Source organism: Ochlerotatus camptorhynchus, unplaced genomic scaffold (genome assembly GCF_037179485.1).
Source record: "Ochlerotatus camptorhynchus isolate MF236.1 unplaced genomic scaffold, CSIRO-AGI_Acam_v1.1 ptg000222l, whole genome shotgun sequence".
In the NCBI taxonomy this organism is placed as follows: Eukaryota; Metazoa; Arthropoda; class Insecta; order Diptera; family Culicidae; genus Ochlerotatus; species Ochlerotatus camptorhynchus.
This window is the reverse complement of record NW_027040712.1, coordinates 5,169,262-5,183,625: the sequence shown is the minus strand read 5'-3', so window position 1 is coordinate 5,183,625 and position 14,364 is coordinate 5,169,262. Positions and strand designations below refer to the sequence as shown.

At 38.4% G+C, this 14,364-nt stretch overlaps 1 protein-coding gene across 1 annotated transcript in view; it reads left to right on the top strand.

Annotated features, from left to right (window-relative positions):
* Window positions 1-14,364, top strand: part of Tmem214 (Transmembrane protein 214) — an 85,809-nt gene that overhangs the window by 23,952 nt on the left and 47,493 nt on the right. The window contains exons 2-4 of the mRNA XM_065225211.1: window positions 36-849; window positions 11,926-12,236; window positions 12,306-12,451. Of these exons, the coding sequence (XP_065081283.1) occupies window positions 36-849; window positions 11,926-12,236; window positions 12,306-12,451 (1,271 nt within the window). The remainder of the gene's footprint in view (window positions 1-35; window positions 850-11,925; window positions 12,237-12,305; window positions 12,452-14,364) is intronic.

The window sequence follows — 14,364 nt, the reverse complement described above, 5'->3', positions numbered from 1 at the left end:
TACTTTTGCCATTTGTTTTCGTCTGCTAATTATAGACACAATGGATCAGATTCGGTCGCTGTACGCCAATGTGAAGGACGATCTATTACTCGGTCCCCATCAGGGCAACAAGGAAGACAAGAAGAACCACAATGTGACCAACGGAAAACAGCAGCAGGACCGCAAGCGATCACCTGCACGTGGCCAACAGCAGAGCAAAGCCAAACAGAAGCAGGAAACGGACAAGAAACAACCGGCCAAGCCCAAGTACAAAGATCTAGGGGCGGCGCTGAAAGCAACCATCGTCAGTGACCTCCGAGCGCACCTGTGGGCAGTGAATGAAAACTTCAAAGACAATCAGCTAATGGCACTCAAAGCGATAACATCGTTCCTGAATGAAAACCTACGCGTAGATGTCGTTGATCCCGTTTTTGCAAACAAATCCCTTGCCTACCCATATGACGTGCTTCCTGAGGATCTGAAAGATCTGATTGATGAAACTATATCCAATGCAGGTGACCAGAACGTGCAATATTTCTACGATCTCTCGTTGTCCAATTTGACGGGCGACATGAACAAAAATTTACCGCATCTTGGACACAAGATCCTGCTGCAGGCAATGGCCGTTCACGATCCGCAGATCTGCGTGAACAATCTGGCCCGGAATGCAATCCTGCGGAATTCGTTTCAAAACCGCAGCAACATTGGGCTCAGTTTGCTGTGGGCTCTCGGTCAGGGCGGCTTCCACGATCCCAGTGTGGGTCTTAAGGTTTGGCAAGACATCATGGTACCGGTCATCGAGCTCAAAACCTACAGTAAATACGTATACGAATATGTTCATAAAATATTGCACCAGAACACGACTGCCAAGTAAGTATTTTAACGTTCATTCTCTTAGGTTTTTTTTTTCTTCTTTCTGGTGATGTGTTGTTTGGAGTCAGTGGGAGAGAGAGATTATAAAGCATTTCGTCACTGGGTGATCGGTAGCGTGTGCAGGGGCGATTGTTGTTGACCGTTCTGCGTTCCACTGTACTACATGAAGTGTACGGGATAATCTCTTTCCTGAATATTATTGGGCTAAAGTGTTTGTTTGAGGAAACAAGAGGGTTTTTTTTGTGGTGGTCAAAAAGAGTTAATCTGCTAAAATATACCTCAAATTTGAAATAAATTGAGCAATAAAGAAAATAAAAAAAATAAATGTTTTTTTTTATAACTAAGTAACTAGGTACAATAAAAATATTGTCTATTAAAATTTTCTGTACAGTTGTGAAAACCAGCTGCTAAGCTTTTAAATGCAAGGTTGTACCGGTAATTCACAGAGTATCATTTGACGTTCAATTCCAGACACACAAAAATCAAGGAAAACTTGCAAAATCTCGGACCGAAGAAATTTGTTAAATTTTGGTCTTTGCAAAAAAAAAATTAAGAATCCAAATTAAAAAAAAAAATTCACGCAACCGAATGAATGGAGAAAAAACATAGACTCAAGAAAAAGAGGTATAGTCTCTCGGACAAGGGACAATCTTTAAGAGGTTTTAATTTTTTTTATGAAGATCAAAGACTAAAAAAAACAGAATGTAACATTTTTTAGGTACCGTAAAACGGGGTAACATTGATAGTTTTTCAAAGTATTTTCTAATTATTTTTACAGCAATGCATGTTTTTCAAATTTATTTATTTTTTTAAACAAGTGCTGATGATGCTAGAGTTAATTCGTTAGTAATATGTTTAATGGAAATTAAAGCATTTGCACTATTTTTTTAGTTTTGTGACCGAACATTAGTTTTTTGATTTGGGGTTACTTTGATAATGCTTGATGAAAATAGGAAGAAAAAGGGGGAACTGAAGCAATTTAGTTCTTGAAATATGAAACTTTGCATGAGTATATAGTCAGAATACATCATAAGCAATAAGAAAACAACATTGAATTTGTGATGGCTATATAGGAAACACGTTTCATAAGTGATGGTTTGAGTGTTTTTCAAACAGGTGAAAAACACGAAAATTGTGTTTTAATATGTTTGTAATATATGTAACATGTACTAAATAAAAACAACTTACGATATCAACGGAAATGCTCTAAGCTACAATATGGAACCAAAGTTTATAATTCGGAAAAAGCGCAATCATTCAATTTACTATCAAAGTTACCCGCATTATCAAAGATACCTCGTTTTACGGTACTTTCAAACTTCAGGGCTAAAAATGTTTGCATCTATTGATAAAACAAATCTATCAACAAATAGGTTTCTTCCATAAAAGTACTGCTGGTCAGTGGGAAATGAATGTACACACACACACATCCAAACTTCTCGAACTTGTTTTCCGTCGATCTTGTTTTTCGTACGGAGTATCAATGCTATCGACGCCAGGGAGGCAGCGACCTACCTATCTACCTATCAACTCATAGACCGGAGACCAACGGCTTTACGAAGGAAGGCGTGATCAGAGGTTCCACCACTTTATTATTTTCTTATAAAAATATTCAACATGACTAACTAAACTCGCCTACAGCCGGCGTATTTATTGCCTTCCACGATGTTTCAGATTTCCAGCGAGCTCTCGTTTGATTTTTTAAATTCTTTTCTTTTTTTCTTTTTAATGATATTTGCACTAAATAAATGAAAAGTCTGGTTTACCACACCTACAATAAATTTTTCAGTCGTATTTTACCATTTCCTACAAATTTAACGCCAACTCGTCCAGTGTTAGGCAACACCCTCTCTCACACTAAGATTATTTTACCGAAATCTATGAAATTTTACCGAAATCTCAACAGCTGAAGGTTCGGTAAACAGTTCGGTGATTTTCCACAGATTTTCTGTGATTTTTCGCAGATATTCGTTGAAAAAATTACAGGAAAACTGTGAAAAATCACCGAACTATTTATCGAACGTTCAGCTGTTGAGATTTCGGTGAAATTTCACAGATTTCGGTAAAATAATCTAAGTGTGCAGGTTGCAATAAAGCTTTGTAAATGCAAGGAATTAGTCTTAATTACTATTTTGGCAAAATAAGTATTCTAAGTTGCTGAACTAAGGATGTGGCTCCACGCTTATAAAGTTTCGTTGAATTGTAAAGGTACTAATTTTTTTCAGTGCAGTCAACCAGGAAAATTAGGACAAAAATCGGGAATTTTGATAATTCACCTGGAAAATATTCTTGTTTTAATGATTTCAAATAATTGATTTTGGCTCAAGTGATTCAAAACTAATGATTTCGTTCTAATCTAATCTAACACCATCACAGCCAGTTCTTGAAAGCATCCTGAAAATCATTGATAAACCTTCATCATTTTTCTTGTCTATTTGAAATATGTTTCACAAATAATACTTTCCAAACCAACCGCACTTGGACAAAACATGTTACCCACATTTAAGTTCAGATTACTCAAAATCGCTTAAACGTAGGTCACTCATAGTTTGAGTAAATTTTCCGATACTTTCCCGGGGAAAACTTCTTGAATATGGGGAAAATTAAAAAAAAATGCATACAGGTTAGAAGTGCACTAGTAGACAAATTAAAACCACAATTCGTTTTCGCGAATTTGAGTAACCTGAACTCAAATATGAGTAACTTTGACTCAATTTTGAATCGTTCTCATTGACCATGCATGCGGATTTTTTTTAGAAAAGTATGTCAAAGGCGTGTTAAGATTGCAGGGGGTGGAGTCGTATGGCAAAGTGTTACAATCCTTTTTATTTAGTATAAGAAATGTACGTTATGTAGGGGTGGATAGTATTTAAAAGCAATCTGATGCATTACGTAACATTTTAATGGGCCCTAGGAATTCTTTCATTTATTGAGCATTACACGTTATTAGTATGTTGATAGCGATAAATGATATGCTTGTATTACTCTGATACACGGTGGCTACTCTGTCATTGCCAGATCAGCTGTAATTACACAGAGAACCAATAGACTAGTAATCATCCTCAATGTGTAAAAACGGTCTCAAACTAGGCAATACCAGCGCCGGCCGCGCTCGAACGCAGGTCAAGAAAGGAATGGGTAGGAATGTGTTGACGTGACACTCGCTTTGATGGAAGCCGAGAAATCCTCTGCAATTCCACGAGGAGTCACTGGGATGTTGGGTAGGGGGGTAGGGTTTGGGTTTTGGTAAACGGTATAGCGCGAAGGAAATTGGGATTGAACCCCACACTAGGCAAATGAGTTATTACCCTGTAGTCATATTAACAAATAAAACGATTGACGAATCTTGAATGTGGATGGGCCTGAGATTAAATTCATGATGTTCTACTCAGTAAGCAAAAGCGGTCGCTCTAAGGCCACCGAGCCTCTCATATCACATCATACCGTTACTCGAGTTGTTGTAACCATTCAAACCCGGCATCGACGACGACGGCAACGAAGTTTCGCAAAATACACGATAAACAAGCAAATTAACGATACATTTCTTTAATATGACCTGGGAGCGCGTAATTTCTGCTCAGTAAAAAAGCCACTGCAACCGATGATCTCTCAAATTCGAAAACTAAAAGCTACGAAAAGGCACTTAGGCCTTCATTAAGTTCCACTTTCACGCAACGTTCAATGTTTTGATTTGCTCTTTACGTATTGTTCAAGCTATCATAACAAGCTATGACCGACGTGACGATTATTTAAGCCCTGGTTAAGCAAGCAAAATGAAATTGCGTTCTTGACAGCAGCCAATAATGCAGTGGCGTCACGTCCACACATTATAGCTGCATGTACTTCTTTACTCCAGACCACATGTGACCATGAAAACACTATTTTATAGTGGGGTTCAATTAAATGTTCAACCATGGATTGCTTCAAACATGATTAAATTCAGTTCGGATGGTCTGCCTAATCCCTAATGCATTGATTTCTAAGCATGTCGATATTACTACCATGACAAAACTCGTCAAATAGTGCACCTAAAAGCGATCTTTTTGGGTGGCGGGTGGCAAGTTTGTGAATGGTCAAATGCCTGATGTAAGCCAAGCAGACCTTCTATCACCTCTTGAAACATACCACAAATTTTTCACGATACATGGCAGTTTGCACCACTAGTTGTAATTCAAATTTTCAGCAGTCACGAGTCAAACGGGAGCAACACGGAAACAGTAGTCTGGTACGCTTTGGATGTGTATCATACTTGCAGACCGGTTTGAATGTGTGAGTTTAAATTAGAAGAACATTTTTGATGTATGGGTGCCTAAAGTGTGCAATTCTCGCAGTGCACTTGGATATCTGATTGCAGGCAAAGAGAGCAATGGAAAAAGAGAGCGCAAAAGCTCGCTTTCACTCTATTTACAGTTGTAAATCTCTCAATTACCGATGGTTGCGCCGGTGCGCCTGTCAAAACTTATTAGCTTTCCCTGGCTCATTCTGATAGTGTTGTTTAGAGTTGATTAATTCAAGTTTGCTACCCAGGGGACTACATCAATTTTCTCTAGATTTTGACACCTTTTTTTTTTTTTTTCCTTTGGTTTGTTTTTTTTCGTCGATCTTGTTTTCCGTGCTGAGCACCAATGCTACCGACGTGCCAGGAAGGCCTCCCACACCTGGACCCTACCTATCGACCCATCAACTCATGAACCGGGGACCAACGGCTTTACTTCCCATCCGAATCAGAGATGTTATGCCTCAGAACATCCCGGCGGCGCCGACTGGGATTGAACCCAGGCCTGCTGGGGTGAGAGGTAATCACGCTTACCACTACACCACCGGCGCCGTTATTTTGACACTGTTTTGTATCAAACAATGTTTTCGGAAGTGTTTGACGGATATTCTTCATTACACTTCAGTCGAAAGAGTTAGCCTTGTGATAAAAACGAGAATTAGTTAGGTTTTGCAATTCCTCCTGCTTCGATTAGCGCGAAAAGGGCCATACAAGTTTTGTTTACATAACATGATAGGCCCTTCAAATGTTACGTTAGGTAGTGATTAATATAGTGATTGAGAATATGTCCCTCGAATTCATGGTGGTGGTAAACTATAGCGAACAAAGCTAGGTGCACAGGTAAACAAATGAGGCACGCGACGCCTCTGCAATAATGTATCCCAAACTGGAACAAGTGTGTGCCCTATTTTTTCTAAACATTCCGAAGCGTTCCGCCCAATATCTATCAATTACGATTTTTACTTTAGTAGCCTGGGATAGATCGTAATGTCTTCTCCCCACAAGATTCAACTATGTGCATGCACTCGCATGCACACACCTTACCGACAGTATAGCCTTTCTTATGTTCTAACTAAAACCGTAAAATAGATCACGCGCGATCGAGTTTATGCCGCCAGGAAACAAACGGATTGTTTTTAACTGGAACAAGCTCACCAATTACAATCCCCATGGCAGCACCAACACAACCTTAAAACATTTTTGTAAAATTTCAAAAAGAAAGAAAAGGAACAAATATACACACCACATAAAACACCTAAGCAGGGAAAATGGCACTCTTAATGATGCAAAACCCACCACCATAAAACCTCTATCATTATAACATCATAAACAGAGAAATTATCTGCAAGCATCAAACTTATGAAAATAAAAAAAAAACATTTCTGTTTTATTCGCGGACGCGTACATAGCATTTTATAAAATTCGATAAGGCACAAGTCTATTTAATACACAACCTGCCGCCGAGTTCATGAAGAAATATCAGCAACAACCACTTTTACCTTGTATTATAGTTGATAAGCGCTGAACAATTTACTCAGTGAAGCTTAGAAAGTATCCCTTCTTTCAAGAAATTTGAATTTCAATTTAAAATTTAACTTAAATTAACTATACAATTCATCCGGCATTGTGACTACTTTTCCGTGTCTTGTCACTATTAACAAGGCATACAAAGTAACAAGGACTAAAATGTGTTCCATTGATTACTGAAAAATCCTGTTCCATTAGTTTGAAGTCGTCAGAACTAAGGTTCGGAGGTAGATCTTATACCAGTAACGCACCACGAAAAGGTGATCTACCAGCGTTACTGGTTTGATTCATTCCTGAGTGCTAGATCGAGAAAGTGCGAACAAACGTCAAAGAACTAAATGACAATCGCTGCATCACACACAAGTTCTAATTTTAAAGCGTTCAAGATGCATTTTACCGAAAAGGTGCTGCGGATTTTTATCTGCGTGACATAAACTTATTCGGTGGCGTAAAAGAATTACTGCGGCGGCGGCGTATAAAAATCGTCGGCGGCAGCGGCGCACAGGTCTACTTGACATGTGTAGATATATAGGTCCAAATTGTAGACGATCCGCTTGACGAAGACCAAAATGACCAAGTCCGGTTTGTGGTATATATATGGTTTACGGTTATATAAAATATATTTTATATAAAATATGTTCGGATGTAGTTGATTTTTTATGTAACTTGGCAAGCCTTTTCTTGGCCAATAGAGATTATGGGATTGATCTCGGCCTCTTAGATGGAAGTAGCACTATCTCCAATAATCGAGAACTGTCCTCAGGTCTCCTTGTTAGATTGTTTGTTGGACACTCATTTAAGAGAAATGCAGAGAACTCTACGATCTCTCATAAGCGTCACAGGAGTTTGGAGATTTGTTAGTGGGAGGGAAAAGCATAGGATACCTTCGGTAAACGTTTGCTGGCAGATGTATAATAGCAATGGGGATAGCTTAAAACATAGTGACAAATTGCAAGGAAAGGACGGGCCTGGGATTCAACTCACGACCTTCTGCTCAGTAAGCAGAAACAATAATCAGTAAGCTACCGAGCTCGTCAGCGTAGATTTAAAACCTGATAAAAAAACCTGAAATTATAAAATAAAATCCAGTTGAGTGCTGACATGAAAAGTTCTTCAAAAAATAATTAAGTATAAAGTGCCCATCTGTTTTTTTTTTTAAATTTTGGTAAGAGAAATTTCAATTTATTTTACGATTGTTTTTTTTTTGGTGTAGGATTTTTATGTTATTATTTTTTATATCTTTTAATAAACCTCGTAATAAATGTGAATAATTTTCGGCAATGCACTCTTTGACCAAATTTTCTTATTATTTTTGTTAGAAAATTTTGAAAAGTTCAGCCCTTTGCAAAAAAAATTGTATAGATTTTTTTGTCAAGGAAAACAAGTTTGTAAAGTTGTTTAATTAGACAAAGTCTCACAAAGTTTAATTAAAATCTGAGAGGGTGCTGCAATTTCCATAGACGCTTTGGGATGAAATTCGTACAGATTTGTGGTCTTCGACCATGTTGTTCAGATTATAAAGGGTCAGCTTTTGGCGGTTTGTGATCATTTCATATGACAATATCAACAGGTTCAATGCATCAATTGATGCTATGCAAACGATTTCAGTATAAATATGGCCCTAACTAAGGGTTTCAACTTTGGTGTACATATATTTTTTCCTGGCTTATTACATTCCTACTGGACCAATGTCCATCATAAGCTGTTAGTTAATTGAGAGGCTTCCAAGACAACCGTTGCATGCATTAGAATACTTGTTTTCAACCAAAATAAGACAATTTTACGAGGCTATTCTCGACCTGCCGGGTTTTGAACAATTATACAAAACAAAAACGTATCTATATAGTTGTTCAATATCTTGAAAAATTTCAAGTCTATCGAACCACATACATGGTTCTAAAATCCTCACAAAACTATTCAGTTTCATATCAGAATTGCTGTTAAACAATGCGCCCTCCCCTTGGCTAGTTTTTGCACCTTGCTGTTGGTGGGCGGGCTTAATTTCATGCTTTATAGTGGAGTGTTGGAGACGGTAGGTTTATGGTCGGCGTTGCTGGCTCATGCCGCGATAGAATGGCGTCATAGGCAAGCAATGGGGATTACTAAGCTTCCCCTCTCTGATAAACCACTGCATGAGAGAACCAAAGATCTAGTCTAGCAGTGATAGTATCACACTTGTTACTCCTTTTATTGAGAGCCGCGTCGTAGTACGCTTACGTATAGGCACTGACGTTGGGTGTGATACTGGCGGGTTTGGCCGCAAATCACTCTTATTTTATTTATTTTTTACGCAGATAGATTTATTTGGGTTTGCAAGGGAATTATACTATTGAAATATTTCAGAAAGTGCCCATCGGTGCTCCTTCTATTTGCGTGACAAGCTTTCATTGTTGTTTTCATTGAAGTATTACTCAGGAAACAATGTTAAACATCATTTTTGTACATGGTATTGTAACTAATCTTATATGTGCTTCATTTTGATTTGGGATAAGTGTTTGAACTATGGCTCGGGATTTCCACTGTGGTGTGCTTCTATTGTGACATACCCATATGTATTTTTGTGGTGCGACAGAGTGGAAACATGAGAGCGTAATTGGAACATATACCCTATATAATTTAAAAATCAGCTAGAAAACTAACTTCAAAATGAAGCATTTTAGTCACATGAAGGTGTTACCTGGGTCGAACTAAGATATAATAAATAGGTATAAGCTTAAATCAAAAGTACTTGAAACACGTTTAATTTTAGATTACAAGCACAAGTGCCGGTACCTGATAAAGCATGGGTTACGATTGATTAGGTGAATTAGAGCTTTTAATAATTTATTAAATTAGACTAATGAGATATCATAATCATCAAATGAACTTAAATAAGAAACTTCAGAAAGTCTAATGACATTAAGTAGATTAACAAAAGAATTAGCATGCGGGGGGTCCGCTTAGGGAGGCAATTAACCTTTAAAGTTGTAGAATAAATCTTCTTATTTAGTCTTGAACTTAGGGCAGACCAGCATTAAACAGATTTACAAGGAGAGGAATAGTTTAGGAAATAAGAAAAGGAAAGGAATGTGACAATTAATAGCTTTTAAACTTTTGGAGGTATTGTATTCCCCTGAGTTTGTTGTACTCGATTACTATATTATTCTCTCAATAGCGAAATCTCTTATACATGCGGTTAAAGCATTTGAGTTACCTTATTTCTTAGTGTTCAAGTACTTACATTTTTAAACAGCAGTCAATGTTAATCTATGAACTAAACCATACGTAAAATCGATATTTCCTTATGTGGTATTGATGCATGTTTAACTTTTCGCGGCTGTCGGAATCAACGCGCCTACGTCTACGGAGACGCAGAAGTGATTCGCAATGCGGTAGAGCTCACCAAAAGTTTTTTTTTTTTTGAGCTTCTTTAGTATAGAATTTGTTCGGTACGGTCGCGAAATCTTGAAATGATTGATACGTGCGGTAAAATAACTAAATTGAAACAAAGCTCAACAGTAAAATAAGTAGAATATTTAGGGAGGAAACCAAAATTAATCAACTTGCCAACATAGGCTATCACATTTATTTTGGTGGCACTCTTTAAGTGATAATAAGTTGTTTTTTCTATACGGTTTTTTCGCGTGGCGTTCACAATTTGCGCGATTTTCGTATCTTACGTAATTTAGATGTTTAGCTATAAACGGTTTCACTGACTCGAGGTCGTTCCTTAAGCGGTGTTGGTACAGGTTAAACCTTTGCCGACTGTCGGATTCAACGCGCCTACGTCTACGGAGCTTACGCAGAAGCGATACGCAATTCGGTAGAGCTTGTCAAACGCTTTTGAGCTTATAGAATTTGTTCGGTGCGGTCGCGAAATCTTGAAATGATTGATACGTTCTTTAAATTAACTAATTTGATACAAAGCTCAGTAGTAAATAAGTAGAATATCTAGGGAGGAAACCAAAATTAATAAACTTGCCAACATAGACTATCACATTTATTTTGGTGGCACTCTTTAAATGATAATAAGCCTTTTTTTCTCGCTTCGGTTGTCTCGCGCGGCTTTCGGAATTCGCGCGGTTTTCGTAACTTACATAATTTAGATATTTCGTTCGAAACGGGTTTACTTATTCAATCGGTTTACTACGCGGATGTATCTACGCGCACACGTCACAGCATTTTTTCTATAACTATCTTGAAACAATACACACGGAATCCAGTGTTCAAGCGGCCAACATAGGCTAGTCCTTCTGCTGTATTGTCAAAGATAGAAGCAAAATTTATTCAAATGGGTCAAGTCTTGAAAATTAAGCTGTCACGCAGCTCCAGCTTGACACCCATAAAAAAAAAAAAAAAAAAAAGAATTGCTGTTAAACAATGCGGTTACCTCCCTTCCCAAAAATTCTGGACACGTCAGCAAGCACCCGCCACAATCACGATCGATGTTCTCCGTCTTTCTGGTCCGATCTGTTTGATCGGTTTTAGAGTCACATCAATCTCGGCTAATAGCGTATTTAGCGGTGCAAACAAATGAACAAAAAGCCACGCTCCGTGTCACGCAGACCACAACTTTCTTTCCAAGTACGTTAATTTCGCCCCTTGTTTATGGTTTTGTGTGGTGTGTCTCACGCGCCAAACGAAAGCAGCATCGCAGTAGCAACCAAGTAGCAATGTTGCAATCACGCAAATCTGAGAAGTATCGACAAAAAAAAAAAAACAAGAACAGACATAGGAAGCGAAGGGTTTCTGGTTCCTACAACTGCTTCTCGAATTTCATTGCAACGGCTATCGACTAAATGAGCGACGACGGTTGGTTGCTTCAGCGTGCAGTGTAGGGGGCAATGCAGTGATTGCTACACAAGCCGCTGCTCCGATGGCAATAGATAGCCGTCGTAAAGAGTGACATGTTTTGTGGGAAATACGTTCTTTTGGTTCGGTTTGATGGAGTTGCACTATTTTCGTTTCGGTTGACCTGGATAAGCCGGTTGTTTGGGTTAACGACAGTGCATATAGATCAGCGCTAATCTACTAAAATAGTAAACATCACGTAGGGGAAATGTCTGCTTCGGCAATACCTTAACCTATTATCGTCAGGGAGGTAAACAAAGTCATAGAGCACTCAAATTTGACCAATAGATGCTCTGAAACACAATGTATCCACATGCCAAAATTAAGCTCCTGATGATAATAGGTTAAGGTATTGCCGCAGCCGTCATTTACCCTAGAATATTTTTTCGTCAGAAATTAAGCAATTTGATCATTAATGTTTTTCGAATTTAAATTTCCAGACTTGACATTTCATCCAGTGACTTCCTGACCATACTCAGTTCTTTAACGACACAGAACAAAAGTAACCGCGAGCTGGCCAACCTGCTTGACGACGCCTCCAAGATCCTCGTGGAACGGTACGTCCTAAGTGCCCCGAAGACCTCTAGCACCTTTACGACGCTGTTCAAAAACATTCAGTTCATCGCCAAGCCGGAATTGATCTACTTCGGACTGATATTGTGCCTCATCGAAGACCCCGAGTGCTGGGCCGCCTGGCGGGGTCTATACAGGAAAAACATTCAGCAAACGGCTGATCTGCTAGGCTTCATAGGTAGGTTGATTCATGACGTCCGAGGAAGTAGATATTAAACATCAAATTAAACTATCGTTTCCCTTTCAGAAATCTCGTCAACTGATCCCTCTTTGAAATTGGAAAGCGATCGGTTGTTCCACCAATTTCTAGATGACATCCAGCAAATAAACGACGAGCTCGGAGAGAGCAAGAAGAAAGTGGAAGGACTGAAAACGTCAGTTACGGTGTTGAAGGTAGGTCAAGCTTAATTTTTTTTTAAGTTGGGCTGCATCTTTGTCGAATGGGCTGCAATTTTACCATCGGCAAGTGTAACGAAATAGTATTAGATTTTAAATTCTTGGTCGTTTATGATTGAATCACAATTCTCATAACACCATTTTATTATGATTTGATGTAAGATTTAATCGGTATTAACATTTATGTTAATCAATAGTAAACTATTGAAAACTGATCAAACTTCTAGGCCAAAATCAACCAACCAATTTCATAAAATGGCGCTTCGAGTTAGTAGTATTTGCTAGTGCGCAAAAACTTCACCTGTGAAAGTCGCTTTTTGTTTAATTCGAACTTGTTTACGTACTGTAGCAGTTGTATCACCGACAAAGCGACATGACACTTAATTCTGACTTATGCCCGAAAATCGTAAACGGCCGATTTAAATGTGCAGATATCCTAACTGTCAAAACCATAGGATTTTTTGATCTCGATAAAAATAATTTGTCCAGAATAGATCAGACACGAACCAATTCATAATTTTTCCGTGCAGGTTCATGGCTTTACTAAATATTTCCCGCGAACACGGAGTGTCAGTAGTGTGCGTTGGTCAGAAATTTTATTGTTTTTGCTATGGTCATTCATGTCGGTTTGTCGCTGGTTATATTATTAAATTGTGTAAACTTCTACAGCGAAACATTCGAACATAACAGGTATTTATCATATTATCACTTATATTTGAATACGTGGTCCCGATTCACACTTTGACGGGGCGAATAAAAACAATCGCGCAGATAGTTGAAGTCATTCGTTTTATGCAATCGAAACTACAAACCAAAAGGTTCAAAAACGTACAACAAAGCAGACACACAAACTTTGAAGCAGGCCATTGAGGATGTTGCTAACAAAAAAAAATTTGCCAAGCGGCAGTGCAGTTTTTTTGCCATTTAAATGATCTTTATTTCTTGTGATTGTGTGGTTTACATGTATGAATTTGTTAAGTGACACAGATGCGTCTTTTCAACTTTGGTACATTTGAGATTTTAATTATTATTTACAGTTCCTAGTCCTATCAGGCCTATTTTAAAGTATGACCACCTTGGTGGGATTGGTTGCGGCAGTGCAGTATGGCTACTCTGTGATTTATTGGCATTAAAAAAAAAAGGAAATGCCATCAAACCCCAAGGCGCACAAACGTGCCTAACTGAACCTGACGAAGGTTTGTTAATCCAAAGGCTTAAACTTTGCTCTGAATGGGGTTATCCTGTTGATACTTGGATGTTACACCGCATTGTTAAAGAGTATTTGGATAAAACAGGTAAGAAATTTTCAACCTTCAAGAGAAATCTGAGGGGCTGTTCATAAACTACGTAGACAGTTTAGGGGGGGGGGGTTGACAATTATCCACAGCCCATACAAATTTAAAAACATTTGTATGGACAATTGTCTACGCAGGGGGAGGGGGGGTCCAGAATCCCAAAAAAACTGTCTACGTAGTTTATGAACCGACATACTAAACGCATTCTGATCCTGTTTTTATCATTCCCTACACCCACGGGACAAGACAATGCACCATCCTACAATGGTTACAAGTACTTCTGAACCCGTTTAGGGTGCCATTTTGATGCTACAAAAATCGCCAAAAATGCATTTTTTTCACTTCGGTTGAACCACAAAAAAACACCCTAAATGTATTCTAATCCCGTTTTTATCATTATCTACATCTAGGGGACATTCCATTGCACCATCCTAGAATGGTTACAAGTACTTCTGAACCCGTTTAGGGTGCCATTTTGACGGTACAAACATCGCCAAAAATGCATTTGTGGGAAAATTAACCCGAAAAATAAGAGGGACAGGGTGTCAGAGGGCAGGGTGTGTTTCTTAAGTGATTGTTGTTTTCATTATATCTGACGTTAAATTTATTAAATAC